At 48.7% G+C, this 14,130-nt stretch overlaps 3 protein-coding genes across 4 annotated transcripts; 1 reads left to right on the plus strand and 2 right to left on the minus strand.

The window, feature by feature from the left end:
* Nucleotides 1-8: 8 nt before the first annotated feature.
* On the minus strand, nucleotides 9-995 carry FOIG_03639 (uncharacterized protein; the record flags this gene model as incomplete). The annotated part of the gene is made up of 2 exons (XM_031201605.1): nucleotides 9-723; nucleotides 772-995. The coding sequence occupies 2 exons, from the start codon at nucleotides 993-995 to the stop codon at nucleotides 240-242; spliced, it is 708 nt and encodes a 235-aa protein (XP_031069129.1). The 3' UTR covers nucleotides 9-239.
* Nucleotides 996-3,639: 2,644 nt separating this feature from the next.
* FOIG_03640 (uncharacterized protein) lies at nucleotides 3,640-11,290 on the plus strand (the record flags this gene model as incomplete). Of its 2 annotated transcripts, none has more annotated exons than XM_031201606.1 (2): nucleotides 3,640-9,900; nucleotides 9,951-11,290. In XM_031201606.1, the coding sequence occupies 2 exons, from the start codon at nucleotides 4,383-4,385 to the stop codon at nucleotides 10,523-10,525; spliced, it is 6,093 nt and encodes a 2,030-aa protein (XP_031069130.1). The 2 variants fall into 2 exon arrangements, with proteins under 2 accessions (XP_031069130.1, XP_031069131.1); XM_031201607.1 differs by lacking the exon at nucleotides 9,951-11,290 and having other exon boundaries at nucleotides 4,383-9,675; nucleotides 9,753-9,865.
* Nucleotides 11,237-12,984, minus strand: FOIG_03641 (uncharacterized protein). Its single transcript, XM_031201608.1, has 3 exons — nucleotides 12,489-12,984; nucleotides 12,154-12,431; nucleotides 11,237-11,770 (listed from the first exon to the last, which is right to left on the minus strand). The coding sequence occupies exons 1-3, from the start codon at nucleotides 12,754-12,756 to the stop codon at nucleotides 11,549-11,551; spliced, it is 768 nt and encodes a 255-aa protein (XP_031069132.1). The 5' UTR covers nucleotides 12,757-12,984; the 3' UTR covers nucleotides 11,237-11,548.
* Between the last annotated feature and the right edge of the window lie 1,146 nt (nucleotides 12,985-14,130).

Here is a 14,130-nt window from a genome sequence, read left to right on the forward strand (position 1 = left end):
CCGATAATTGTAATTGGATGGGTAGAAAGAGTGGCAAACGACCATCACATTAACAACAACGCAGGGTCAATTATGAGGCAACAACATGTAGTTCTTTGAGAGGATATTCGTTATGCGAATACCGACTTATGCTGTCGATTAACACGTGTGTATTAGGAATCTGTCAGATTAGAGGCTTTGAACCGTTGTCAATCCCCTTTCAGCACATCTCTTGCACACATGAGAATCTGTGTGAGGTTTCAGACAGCTGCCTTGTCCAGATTTGACTCAAAGCTTCCGTCCTTGAAGGGGACGTTGGCACTGCCGAAGTCAGTGTTTGTCAAAGCTGTACGAGCCGCAGCGGTCAAACTCTCCCAGGCAATCAACGGCTGCTGGCCACCTTGGTCGTTGGTGAAGATCATTTGGTGGTTGGTAGGCCAGATGGCAGTATAGCCCACTAAGGGACTGTTTCCGGAGAATGTACCAGAAGTTCTCTTGTCATATCCTCCATGTTGAGAAACTGCCATGCCAACAACTGTAGCACTTGTGCTTTCACCAGACAGCCATATCACCGCGTTTTCCCAGTCGTGGCGATGTCCTAGTCCGGGAGAGGGTGAATCCTTTGGCATATACCAAGAATACATAATGCCGTAGCGGCCATTGTAAGTCCCGCCTCGTACGTAGACCTGGCCGGGACTGCTACTGCAACCTCCATTAGATGAGCCACTTGTGGCTAGGCCTCCACTAACAACGAAGTTAGCCCCAGTCCAAGGACGTCTAAACTTAACATACCCAGTGTTTCCATTACTATCAACCGCGGGGAACGGCACACATCCGTTGAAGACCTTGAGGTAAGGCTTGTACTTCAGATAGAGTGAGCCAGCTGTATTGGATGGAACTGTTTGCGGAAACCCAACGACAGCATCGTGGTTAATAACAGCACGACGCTCGATAGGTGATGCAAGGATGCCTGAAGCAAGGGCAAGGCCCGATAGAAGTTGAGTAATGAGCACCATCTTGCTAGCGGGAGTCAGTATTCAGTGGCAGATATAAGAGGGTAGGCATACTTGGAGGTGGACAATATATCAGGTATGTGGCGGTAGCTCTGGCCTGGTGATCAAAGACTCGGAGGTCAATATTTCAGCTGGGAAACTGCCAACTTATAGTTGGCCGTTCTTGGACCTCCGCCTGAGATACTACGTTAAACCGCAGGGCCTATGATGGCACGAGGCTGTATGAGAACATTGAATTGGCGGGTTATATAGAAATCCCCGGCCGTAGCGTGGACGTTGTGCTTTGGGCTGCCTTATTGGGAATTATGGCCGAACGCATAGTCTTGGAGAGAAGCTTGCAGTGTGGGGGTTTGCTCTGATTATGAGGTGAATGGGCTGTGGTGTTATTTGTGAGTTGATTCAGTAAGGCGCTAGAATAAGACTCAAGAACCGTTCAGAAGATAAGTGAGTTGACTATCCTCTTCTGCAAGTTGGAACGATTGCCCTGACATAACATGCGAAGTCAGAAGTTTCATGGAGTGTTGTCATGGTGTATCTCTAAGGTGGTTGGTTCCCCATCCTAATTTGTCTGAGTACCGACGATCAGAAGCCCGTGGTGTAGTAAAGGATCTGATTGGGGATAGATCAACTTGACGTGGCTGTCAGGTGGGTGTTTGCCCCCGACGGTTCTCCTCTTAAGGACATGGGTCTTGATATTATTCAATGGTCGACTGCCGATAATAGAGGAACTACCCGGCGGCTGCACTCAAACACCCCGGCAATTCCAATATCTATCTTTTTGCTGCTATTGGGATCTAAACCCTTCGCTACTACGGATCCGATGGCATCATTGACATTTCTTCGAGTCCGAGGACGCTCAAAGAAACGCGTGTTGAATGAATGCAGGGCTGCATAGGTACTCATACATGAGGTAAATACGCCCGTCAGGCTTGGTATTTGAACCTGAGTCGGCAGTCATAAACCAATAGTTAGTAAAGAGCAAAGGCACAACTCGCCACACCCGATAACTACAGTCATATACATGCTGTCGCTAAACAAATTTGTCGAGCTCTGTATTACTGGACCCAGCATGTAGAGGTGTTGAGAGTTCTGTGGAGACTGGTCCAGGGTAACTGAGTATATCAAACTTGAGTATTTCTTCTTCCACATATCACACATGTAATGAACACATGCAATGAAGCTTCGATCTCGAACGGAAATTCCTTCCAACTAGAAATAGCAGTTTGTGTCGCTGTAATTTCAAGCTCCATTGAAATTGTGTGTATTGGCATGATTGAGTCATTGCGAACATGTTGGTATCCCACCTGACAAAGGCCGTTATGTTTTGAATAGCCACTATCCTGGATGCAACGTGTTTAAATAAAAAGTTGAAGACGAACAGCTTCACTGGGTAAATAGCTCGTCCTGATTTGACTAAGTTTTCAGATGTTTTAGATGCTTGTGGTGGCACTGAATCTACGATACCAAAGTCACGCCTCTTTGTAAACCATAAGCCACTCATGCAGGATGAGGTTAACCGTGGTACATAGCAGAGTTTTGAGCCTAATGCAGGGTTGATGCAAGGGTGGTATAAAGCATTCTCACCACGGATCTGAGTTCCGTGGGTTGTCTCAGAATTGGAGGCTTAAAATTCCAGCATGGCAGGGTAGTTGTTCACTTTGGGTCATCGGGTTCCCCTCGAAGAGAGAGTTCGCCCAAACTGGGTTGACACTCTGGCAGAAGGTGGGTGAAGTATTGGTGTCTTTGTACCACCGGAAATATGATTCCGTTTATGTCCGGCCAGTTGGTTGCTGGCGGTTGGTTGGCCCTTTGAGGCTATCATGTAAGACAGGGCATTCCTTTGATCAAAGTCGGTGGCTTGAATATCACACGATGCAATAGCAGTCTGGCTGTCTGGGCAGGCAGCGGAACCCGAATAAGCAAGGGCATCAAATCTGCACGATGATTCATGCTGATGATAGACCAAGGGCCAGAGGTTGGGAATGTTAATGCGAACCCTGCATATAGATGGAGATAGATGCGTAAGGTACTAGACGATTTGTACGCGGGCCGTCGATGAGAGTGGGTTATACTGGCACGAGCCAACTCGATAACCGGGCACATTTCGCATTTCGTCTGATCTGAATATTTATCGTATTAGAATTTGCACGGATTCGTAGAAGCTTTTAGGTTGCTGAAGATGTCGTCTCATTAATGTTACCTTGGTGGTGTGTAAGACGGCGCCCATGCAGCGTGAGCAAAATGGGCAAAGAGGGCTGCAGGTCTCCAGGGGAGCGGTACGTTGATGTTAATGGCTAATTCCGCCCCGTTTCTTTTCTTCACGTCTAGAATCTCGAGTTGCATCTAATCCCCAAATTCATGGGTTGCCGATCCACAACCTCATTAACTTGCAGCACATACCGCAGACACTAGTGGAGACGGGATGGAATTGAGATTGGGCATGATCCTAGAAGCTCAAAAAGCAATTATTCTTCACATCTGTTAGACCAGTACATTGAGATCCATATATGCAGTAAGAGATATGTTGGTACTGTTACAGACCTTGACTAGAGCCGGCGCATTCTGTCCCCTCCCGAGACCTGGAACGGTATCATGCTAGAGCCCTTGTAGCCCAACTTTCTTGACTCTTTTAGCACATAACGATCCATCTCAACGTTGGTTTCATCACTTGTGCCATTTAGCACTTTACCCTTTCAATCCAACAATAGCAACTCTCTCTTATTGTCCCCTTCTCTTCTGGCAATTCTTTGACGTTCCTTTTGCCCTTCTTGGCGACCCTGTCTTGCCTATTCCATTCGCAGCCTACGCTCGAACCAACATCCATCCATATTCATCCCGCGAAAAGGCTGAGGCCACCCCTCGATCTAGAACCCTTGCCAAAACCCGCCGCAAGCTATTTCGCGTTTGCTCAGGGGGTTCGAATTTGATTTGAGCGACCTGCCAACCAAACTGAACAGCTCACTCAGCAACAACGCTCGCTTTGGATCAACTCGGCGCATTCGAACAAAAATCGACTAACCACGAGCCAAACCCTCCCTATCTTGTGCCTGTGCCTGCGCCTGTTCAACGCCATATCATATCCTGTCCTTCTCGGAACTGCGCTGCAGGGACCAATTTCGAGATCCATGAGCCCGCGATTGATTAACGGGGCACACGTTTAACGACAGCTCCTGGCACTGCGCTCCCGATATCTGAATTCTTGATGAGTTCAGTAGTGCAACAAAGACCAACCGCCCTACTCATAACCTCCTGACCCGACCTTCTCTCGAATCGTTAAAGCTTATACCCACCTCTTGCCGCTGCCGACCCCCAGCTGCGAAACCTCCAACTACGCCAGCTCTGGCGGCTGTGAACTCTTCGATAAGCTGCACCAGTCCCCTACGATATTCAATGCCCTGGCAGCCTCTTCCCCGCATCGCGTTCGCCGTCGCGACCTACCCTTTCCCAGCTTCGAGTCCCGCCGACCTTCCCCTCGAGATTGGCGATGAGCTCTACATTATCGAAGAGACACCAGACGGCAACTGGCTGCGCGGCTACCTCGTAGCGCCTCCCAGTCTGCTGGCTGGCCTGACTTCTGTCAAGGGCCAGACACTCGAGGCGCGTGTGTTCAGCGGAATTTTCCCACGAAGCTGTGTTGAGGTTCGCGAGATGCTAGGAGAGCCCGAAGAGGGTGATGAAAACGAAGATGCAGCAAGCGATGGCCCAGCTTTGGATGGTGATATGCCTCGCGCGAGTGATAGTGCCAAGAGTGGTGTGACGAACATTTCAGCGCGCAAGAGCCGAAAAGACGGAAATAGGTCAACGATCTCGAGCAAAGGCAGAACGCCCTTCAAGGAACTTCCTAATGGCACCTTGGGAAGCCTATCAATACCTGTGGATAGAGATCCCAACGCTCCACGCCCTGCTGCACCCGTACCAATGCTCAAGATCGGAGACGAGACACCAACTTCGCTATCGGAACCCTTAATAGACGAGATCGCCTCATGTCTTCGAGAATGGCATTCCACCAACCTCCATGAGCTCCTACTCTCCCGACAATATAGTCGACTGGATCAACTTTCTCAGCTTATTACAGGCCTCAACTTACATCGGCAACAGTTTCTGTATAACGTTCTTACTGCACACGAATACGATCGTTTACGTGAAAGGACCGTCTGGGACTTGGTTAGGGTGAATAAATTATGTGGAGGTGAAGTTATTGTGCGAGACCCTGAAGCTCGGGGAAGGGTCTTAACAGCCGACGATTGTATTGTCAAAGTCACCAAGTTGCAGTCTGTGATGAGTCTATTGGATGAGCCCCCACAGTCCCTTGCCGAATTGACTGCTTTACACCATCTCATGGTCGACATCAAGGGCTTCGCCGGTGCTTCGATTGAAGAGACCTCACTGGTTTTTTACCTCGTCAGCAAACCTCAATATGGTCAGCCTACTACTCTTTCAGAAGGATTTACAGTAAAAATCCCTGCCGGGGGCACAATCGTCAACCTGGCCAAGCATGCCCAGACGAAGACTCTTTTCACAGATTTATCCTCACAAGACGTGGGCGATGTTCCTTCAGCAGAAACAGAGCTCTTCCTGGTTGTCAAAGTGCTAGCATCTCAGCAGATTATACCCTCTCAGCCTCTCTCGCGCTCAGGCACCGGTCCAACGGCTCCATACTCGAGGGACCACATGAAACCGACATCTTCAGGCGGAATGAAGTCAACAAGACGGAGCCTCATGTGGGGTGGTAAGAGCTCAAGATCTGGCATTTCAAGAGGGTCACCTGTGACACGGATGGACGCCGTTGCCGAGCAAAATGACGAACGACTTTCAACAAGCGGCGCCGAAAGTCGAGAAGGCACCGGACCTCCAAGTACAGCAGGCTCAAAAACTGGCAGCCCGCCAGATGGAGTGCAGATTGCGGATCGCACAATCGGCCTTGGTATTCTACGATTAAATCCAATCATGAAGCAAGATGACGAGGTCGAACATCTTGTTAATATCTGGTCGACATCTTCGAGGCATGCAGGCGAAAAGGATACCGGTGATGATTGGGATCCGCTGGTCAAGGAATTATTGGACAGCCCTTCTGGACACTATGAAAAGTCCCGAAGGGGTGAGCGATTGCAGCTTCAGCTCAAGAGTTTTAATCACTCAGACGCTGACATCCTCATAAAATCCACTCCAACGATGCTCTCAGGCGTGACAAAGACAAGCAAGATGGGATTCTCCGGAGCCCCTACAAGACCTCGCTCTGACATCTACTTAACCTTAACTGACGCTGCCCTGGGAAAACAGAACCTGCTGTCTCGATTTGGTGGTAGCGCAACGGCCATGCCCTCTAGTGTTCATGGAAACAACCTCCAGATAACCCTCGAGGTTAGAAAGACCTCCGGAGAGCGAATTGAGAACTGTATCTTTGCCTCCTCCAACACAGAAGCTTTGAGCACATTCAAATCGATAGCTACGGAACGAGGAGAGCCCTGGAATCAGACACTGCGTCTTGCTCTGGCCCCTAACGAAGTCCCACAAGCTCATGTTGTCATGTTTGTTTCTGATATGCCCAACCCCCCATTTGCCATTGGTCACATGCCGTTGTGGGACCAGGGGGCATTCATAAGGGATGGTTTACACGGTCTGCTGCTTTACAAGATAGATGAGCATACCTCTACCGCACAACCTGGGCCAACTGGAAAAGGCGGATATCTGTCGCTCTCGTGGAGCCCGCAAGGCAAAGATGACCATCCTGTGGAAGTCACTGGCCCCCTTGCTGTGCTCCGTATCGATACCTATCTCTGCAGCACAAGGTTCTCACAGGACAGAGTGATCCTAGGACTCTTGAAGTGGCGAGATCTTCAGCGAGAGGAGGTTCCAGGTGTACTTAGGCAACTCATTTTTGTGCCTGAAATCGAAGTGGTCAAGCTGCTCAGCGATGTGCTTGATGGTCTATTCGGAATCCTCGTGGAGTACTCCGGAAGTCATGAATTTGAGGATCTTGTCTTCACTGCCTTGGTCAGAGTATTAGGCATTGTACATGACCGAAGATTCAACCTAGGCCCATTGGTTGATCAGTATGCCGAGAACCAATTCAATTATCCCTTTGCGACTCCATGTCTAATGCGATCTTTTACACGACTCCTTCAGAACCCAACAGAGCCCGAGACGGCCCGAAAGCTGCGTGCTACTTTCAAGGTTGTCAGGCACATCCTTAAATTTATCACACATGCTAGAACCCAGCAGAAGGAGAAAGAAGCTGGCATTGGTATCACATCCAACACCACCGGTTTTACACGCGAGCTCCGCGCCATCTTTAAGGCTCTTGACGCGATGATGCGCAACTCTGCCCCTGCACTTGTTGGAACCCAGACGCTCGCCGTCCAGCATTTCCACACATGGCTACCGGAACTTGCTGGGTTGCTGACCACAGAGGAAATATTGCATATTGCCATTGACTTTATGGACTCGTGCACAGACGTCAAGGGCAAACTTGTTCTGTATAAGCTTGTCCTGATTATCAATTATGGCAAGCTGGACTTATTTGCCCACCCTGACCAAAAATTAGCCCTCAGCACCAACACTGTTCGATGGATCACTCCTCACTGGGGTCATTCTGAAGAGGTGACCGACCAATGGAGAGACCAGATCCGTCTATGCTGTTCTATATTGGCGAGCCAGATCGACTATCTCGGCTCAGAAATTCCGGACCACATTCCGAAAATAATCGATTCTTACCTGGCGATTCTTGCTGCTCCCCGCACGCCGAAAGACCGCCTTTCTCTTCTTTTTCCATCGTCCTACCCTTTCCCTACTAAACCTGTTAATGAAGACCTTCAGTTCGATGAAGCCTTGGTCGAGCTTTCTGCTATTTTGTCCGCAATATCTAATTCACCCTCAGGCATGCAACTGGAGCTTGCCGAGGACGACTTGACTACTCTATTAGAGAATCTTCTTAGGGTACACATGAGCATACTGAAGGGAGAAGCATATCCCCTGGGCTGGTTGAGTGTACACATCCATCATCACAAATCGACTATGCGGACACTTGAGTATCTCGCTGGTACAATGCTAGAAGCTTTCCTTCCCGACCCAGAGGAAGCAGAGAGCTTTAATACTGAGCTATGGAAGCTCTTCTTTACCACACTCCTTAAACTCGTGGGCAGTACGTCTCTCGCGTTAGAGACGTTCCCTGAGCAGAAGCGAAGAGCAGTGTGGAAGATTGCGGGGGATGTTCGAGAACATGGTGCTGAGCTCCTTCGTCGCACTTGGGAGGCGATCGGATGGGAGACTACTCCTGATGAACGAAGCCGATACAATCTCTCAAAGATGGGAGGATATCAAGTTCAATATGTACCGGCACTCGTTGGTCCTATCGTCGAGTTGTGCCTCAGCGTGCATGAAGGTCTCCGAAGAATGGCTGTCGAAGTGCTACAGACTATGATTGTCAGCGAATGGACCTTGAGCGAGGATCTATCGATCATTCAGACAGAGACAATCGATCGATTGGATCTGTTCTTCAAGGAGAAGCCTTTGACTGAGAGCACCCTCCAGAAACTGTTTATACCCGAGCTACTTGAACGTTTTGAGCCCTTGGCAGAAATTCCCGACGAACCGTTGTACACAGCTCTACGTGAGTTCGTTGGAACTATAGATGAGTTTCTCGACCTCCTGGTTGCAGTTCACAGTAGTGAGGATACTGGCGAAGCAACACATCTCATTAATCGTTTGCGGCTTATGGAATTCCTTCGCGATATGCAAAAGGAGGAGATCTTTGTTCGCTATGTGCACCAGCTTGCAGACCTGCAAGCCGAATCGCGGAACCACACAGAAGCTGGTTTGGCCCTACGGCTGCATGCTGATCTGTATGAGTGGGATCCGGCTAGCCAGACCTCTGCTCTGCCCGACCCGGAATTTCCGGCACAGACTCAGTTTGAGCGAAAAGAGAGACTCTACTTCGACATGATCAAATACTTTGAAGAGGGAGAGTCATGGAGCCATGCTTTGGCAGCATATAAAGAACTACAAACACAGTACGAGACCAACATCTTCGATTTCTCCAAGCTGGCCAGGACTGAACGAGCGATCGCAACGATATATGAGACCATCTCCAAAACTGACAAACTCGTTCCTAAATACTTCAAGGTTGTCTACAAGGGACTTGGATTCCACGCTAACCTCAGAGACAAGGAGTATATATACGAGGGATCTCCAAGCGAACGCGCTTCCGCTTTTACAGACCGCATGCAAGAGCAGTATCCAGCTGCTCAAATTGTCACTGGGGGCGATGTTGATGATGTTGAAGGCCAGTTCCTGGTTATCTCAGCTGTCACTCCTCATCGCGACCTCAGCCATCATGTCTTCCAGCGCGCACGAGTGCCACAAGTAATTCGGGATTTTCTTTTATCATCCCATCCTCAGACCTTTTCTATCTCCACACGACGCAATACAAATGGCCCTGTTAAGGAGCACTCTGCCGAGAAACTAGTTTTCACAACTGCTGATGCGTTCCCTACTATACTTCGTCGCAGCGAAGTTGTTGACACGCAGGAAATTAGACTCAGCGCCCATGAGACAGCCTTGGAGCGGATTGTCCGCAAAACCCAAGAAATGACTGCCCTTGAGCATCGAGTTGCTGACGGTAACGGGGATCATGCTCAACTTCTTCTCGATGCAGTGAGCGTTTCTGTCAACCCAACTTCCGAAAGTAGTGTAGCCTGTTACCGCCAACTGCTGCCAGAGCCCAAGGAAGTTAACGATGATGCTGAAGAGGATGAGGACCAGGAAGCATCAGAGGTAGAACTGACACCCCAAGACAGCGCTATCAAGATGGCACTCGTCGACCATGCTATCATGATCAAGAGGTGCCTTGCCATGTTCGCCCGAAGTCCCAATGAAATTCTCAACAGTAGATATGAGGAGCTTCATAGGTGTAAGTTGGACTTTAACCACAGGCTGTTTCAGACAACTAATTTCTTATAGTCTTTGAGAGTACATTTGCATCGGAAATCGCACACTTCACGCCTCCTCAGCCTCAACGCGAAATGGTTGCAACACCTTCTCCTACTTGGAGACGATCGTCTCGTTCTTCTGAGGCCAGCCCCAAACATAAGAATATTGGGGTTTCGGTGAACGGCGTTACCACAGAGGAAGCTTCAGTCATTAGGCCCGTCTCAAAACGAGGCACAAGACTCAGTTTCCTTGGTGGCAGCAAGAAGAAGGAACCCGAGTTGCCAACTGAGCCTGAGGAGCCCGCTGTTGACATTGAAACAGCGAGCAACCTGAGCCGCTCCTTAAGCCGAAGTCAAAGCAAAGAACACAACCGTCGGCATAGCTTTTTCCGCACTCAATCTCATGACGAGAAGCATCCTGAGTCTCCGGGAGGGTTTAGCAGCCGAGGGAGCTTCGACCAGCAATTCGGTGGCGGCAACGAAAAGGCTGTCGAGAACAAGATCCCTAGCAAGAAGGGCAGTGTCCGCAAGAGATTCAGCATGCTAAAGCTTGGCCGCAAGGGCAGCAAAGGCAATGGCATGATGGGAAGTCTGGACGAGGAGTAGGACTACTTCCGGGCTTATTTTGGACGCTACAACGTAGGGTTCGACGATAAGGCGTCCCGGCACTGAGAGGACGAAGACTCTCCGAACACCGATATGAGACGGTGGAAATATGAACGGACCGACCTATACAGGTTCCTCTTATACCCTTCCTTTGTATTTCTGATTCTTTCATGAATGTTGTTCTACCCGAAAAGGGGGTTAGAGGGAAAGAAGATGTGTAATCACAACTAGAGCACCCAAGGTTGGATCACCTTGAGGACGGAGACGACGCGTGAACTAGGGAGAAAGGATGGATATACAATGTGCTGATACCTCGCCGCTCTCCTGACGACAAGCAGAGACGGGCTCTTTTCTTTTTTATACTTTGTTTTCTTCTGGCTTGTTTTCCCTCACTGATGTTGCCTGCTTCGCCACAAAAAGACCTCTTCGCATTCATTTGTTTCTTAACTTTTTTCGCAGACTATTTCCGTCATGTAAGCTTGGTGTTATGGATACCTAGGATATTATTTATGCCTAGTTATGGCAGGCCATAGGGAGCTGTGTGTGTGTGTGCTTGCAGCACACTTGTACAATTTACGTCTAGAGCCTGTGCGGCATCGAGACTTGATAATTCATTCTACTGTGTCTTGTGTGAACAGCCTGGGCCCCTGACTTGGGCTTATGTATAGAAAGTTTATCTTGATGGAATGATATCTTTATCGCAAGGACTCGTGCGAGGCACAACAATCAATGTCGTATTGGTTTCTTTGTTAAATACTAGGACACACATATCAGTTGCTCACACCAATCCTGTTATGGAGCCCAGTTTGTCTGCAAATAGACGACGTTAAGTTTCCCGGCCTGTAGCTGTCACCTTCCTATGTTTCCCAGGACATCTCTTGCCCCTTGCCATGAAGTAAACAGTCATGGGTTAGTCCCACGGTGTGCTGTCATTCCTAAACCATCAAGCATCACCTCTCATTCGAAGAAAGATAGTTAACCTTCTTCTGAGGACTTCAACGCAAACAAATGCGAAATAAGTGTTCAATACCCATCGTCTTGGCAAGCTCGTCGCTGCTCCTCCGAACCCCAAGCTACCAAGATCTGTTGCTTCCTAACAACGATAGGACTCCTGAGGGCATATCCTTGTCCGACCTGTCTCATATACAAAGCTGGTACTACGGTGCACATACTGTGCAGTTTGTGGTACAAGTCTTCTTCGGAAGCTGGAGGGTCAAGTTTCTGCAGGTTGAATCCCTTCCTATTCTGCAGTACGTTCTTGCAGTCAAGCCTCATGAATGAGTCAATGAACCTGGGCGTTAGATGGAGTTCTCAACCAACACTGGTAAGAAAGGAATTTATGTCCAGATAGAAGTGGTTGGTTGAGATTTGCAATTTTTCGTATAATCTGATGGCGGCATACACAACAAGGCCGGTAAGGTCTTGGTAGCAACTGTGAAGATTCTCCCCCTGGGAGAAAATCCCGAGGATGTCGGAAAGCTGTACGGCCATCTCCTTAGCTTGTCTTTGGCGAACTGGTTTAAACTGTGGACAGCTGAGAAGGGTGTTCAACAAGAGCATCGTAATCCTAGACTAACATTAGCAATTGTACACAAAGGTGTGTAGTTATTGGGAAACGGATCTCGTACCTGCCCAACCTCTTCGGGTGTCAGATCCTTGCGGTAGGGCTGGAGACCGAATATGTGGGACTGGGCATCGTTGAGTTGTTCTCTGAGTACACGGTTCTCCTCGGCCAGCTCTTTAGCCTTGCTCGCCAGGGCCATGTGGGAGCTCAATCTATGCTCCATGCTCATGAATTTCTTCGTAAGCCTGTCTGCCTTTTCATCAGCAATCTGTTTGTTCTCATTGAGTTCGGATAGCCTTTGCAGGAGATCTTCGACAAGATGATGAAGTTGAAGGTTTTCCTCTTAAGCGATGTTAGTGTGATGAGTGAAACTGTCGGTTTTTGAATCAACCAGTGAACCAAATGAGCCAACCTCCTCAGTCGTGAGTGATGGTTCAGCTCTTCTCAGCGACTGCGGCTGAGCCTCGCCAGAACTGCTGAAGAAATCGAAGATTTCTCTAGGGTGATGGAATTCCTTTAGAGCATGTCGAGTCGTGCCCTTTCGAGTTTCAATATCTCGCTCATAGTACTCATGAGTCTTGGTTGTGCTAGGGCTTTCAGCGTCCCAGCTGCCGGGCACGATCCCAGATGACATGTTTCGAAGTTCCTTCTCTGGTGAAAGTGGCATGCGTCGCCGTTCTCTCTGGCTGTGGTTTTGCGGAGTGGAAATTTCAGAGCCTGGATTGACCGGAGGCACGCAATCATTTCCTTCTTCGGTGCTTGTCTTGAGCCTGCTCGTTTCAATGAACTCGTTTGTAGGCACCAAAAGGGGAGAGTCAAGCTCAGAGTCAGGCGTTGGTAAGATGGTAAAGATAAGATGCTGTGTTGAATTGTAAATTTCTTATCAGAAGAATTGTAGGAGTCTAGCTACTAAGGATGCAAGGATCCATGGATGTAAGAAATAAGTAGAACAAAGCCATGAACAAGCCCAATTGAGGGGCGGCTGCTGGACGCGTACTACCTTATTACGGCAAGCAAACGTGCGGGAATGCAGTGTAGCAATGAACAAGCGAGGAAGTGTGGAAAGGCGAGGCGCTTCAGTTTTCGGGTGCTTGCACGAAGTCTGCTTGACTCCAGTAGATGCAACACAAGCCAGACCTCTACGATGGATGTTAATAGCCACAAACAATTTTCGGGCACAGTTAATCAGGGTGTCCGCATCTAATCTAACTGGCGTTGGTTGATTGCTCAACAGTTTCACAACCTGTGTTCATCTCCCTTGTTTCTAAATGAAAAACCTCAGTACAGTTAGTTGCCTGGAGTTTCATGAAAACGCCACTCTCCCCTCATTACATTATATATCTTTGGTGATGTCTTCAAGCACTTATGGATCCAAAGCGAGACAGTTGGTATGATGTCGATGCTCGTCACTGGCAGATGTCAGTCGGCATCTTAAGCTTTCATATTGCAAACACGGTCAGGAGTAGTAAGATTGTCGGATTCGATCTTATGCTATTTCGAGTCGCATGGAATTCTACATCGTATCGCCAAACGGGCATGGTCTGAGTGGTTCGTATTGGAAGTGGAGTGAGGTACAGAAGCTTTAAACCAACCCCCACAGAGTGATCAGCGAAACCCCTGTTACACCCCTGCTAAGTGTGGCACACCAAACGGATTCACACTCAGCCGCATCTGCATCTGATGGAACTAATGCTTTAGTGGCTGCTCTGTATTCACGTCCATGCACATCTGCCTCTTATCGTCCAGCATCATTCAGGTCAACGTAGCGTTCTAAGCATATTGTACTTTTGTTAGACTAGAAGCTGAGTTTATGGCCAGTTGTTCATCATGAGGATGGTTCAAGTACAGCCTTGACAAATTTAACAGCCCACTCATTCAGCATGCGAACAACTGTTTCTCATTACCAAATAAGGTATACATTGTGACCCAAGATCCTGCCATAGGAATTGGTCTAGACGGCAAACCGCCATGACTGAGATGCCGGAGTGTAAGATCCTTAAAGATACTGCCAGATATGAAATCGAAAGCCAGCAGCAAGAAA

This window comes from Fusarium odoratissimum (assembly GCF_000260195.1).
Source record: "Fusarium odoratissimum NRRL 54006 unplaced genomic scaffold supercont1.4, whole genome shotgun sequence".
NCBI classification, from domain to species: domain Eukaryota; kingdom Fungi; phylum Ascomycota; class Sordariomycetes; order Hypocreales; family Nectriaceae; genus Fusarium; species Fusarium odoratissimum.

Coding starts and splice junctions, on each gene's coding strand:
- FOIG_03641 (XM_031201608.1), bottom strand. CDS start 12,756: ATGCCACTTTCACCAGAGAAGGAACTTCGAAACATGTCATCTGGGATC. Junction 12,432..12,488: donor TGAGGAGGTTGGCTCATTTG/GTTCACTGGTTG, acceptor ACATCGCTTAAG/AGGAAAACCTTCAACTTCAT. Junction 11,771..12,153: donor CACCCGAAGAGGTTGGGCAG/GTACGAGATCCG, acceptor AACGTACTGCAG/AATAGGAAGGGATTCAACCT.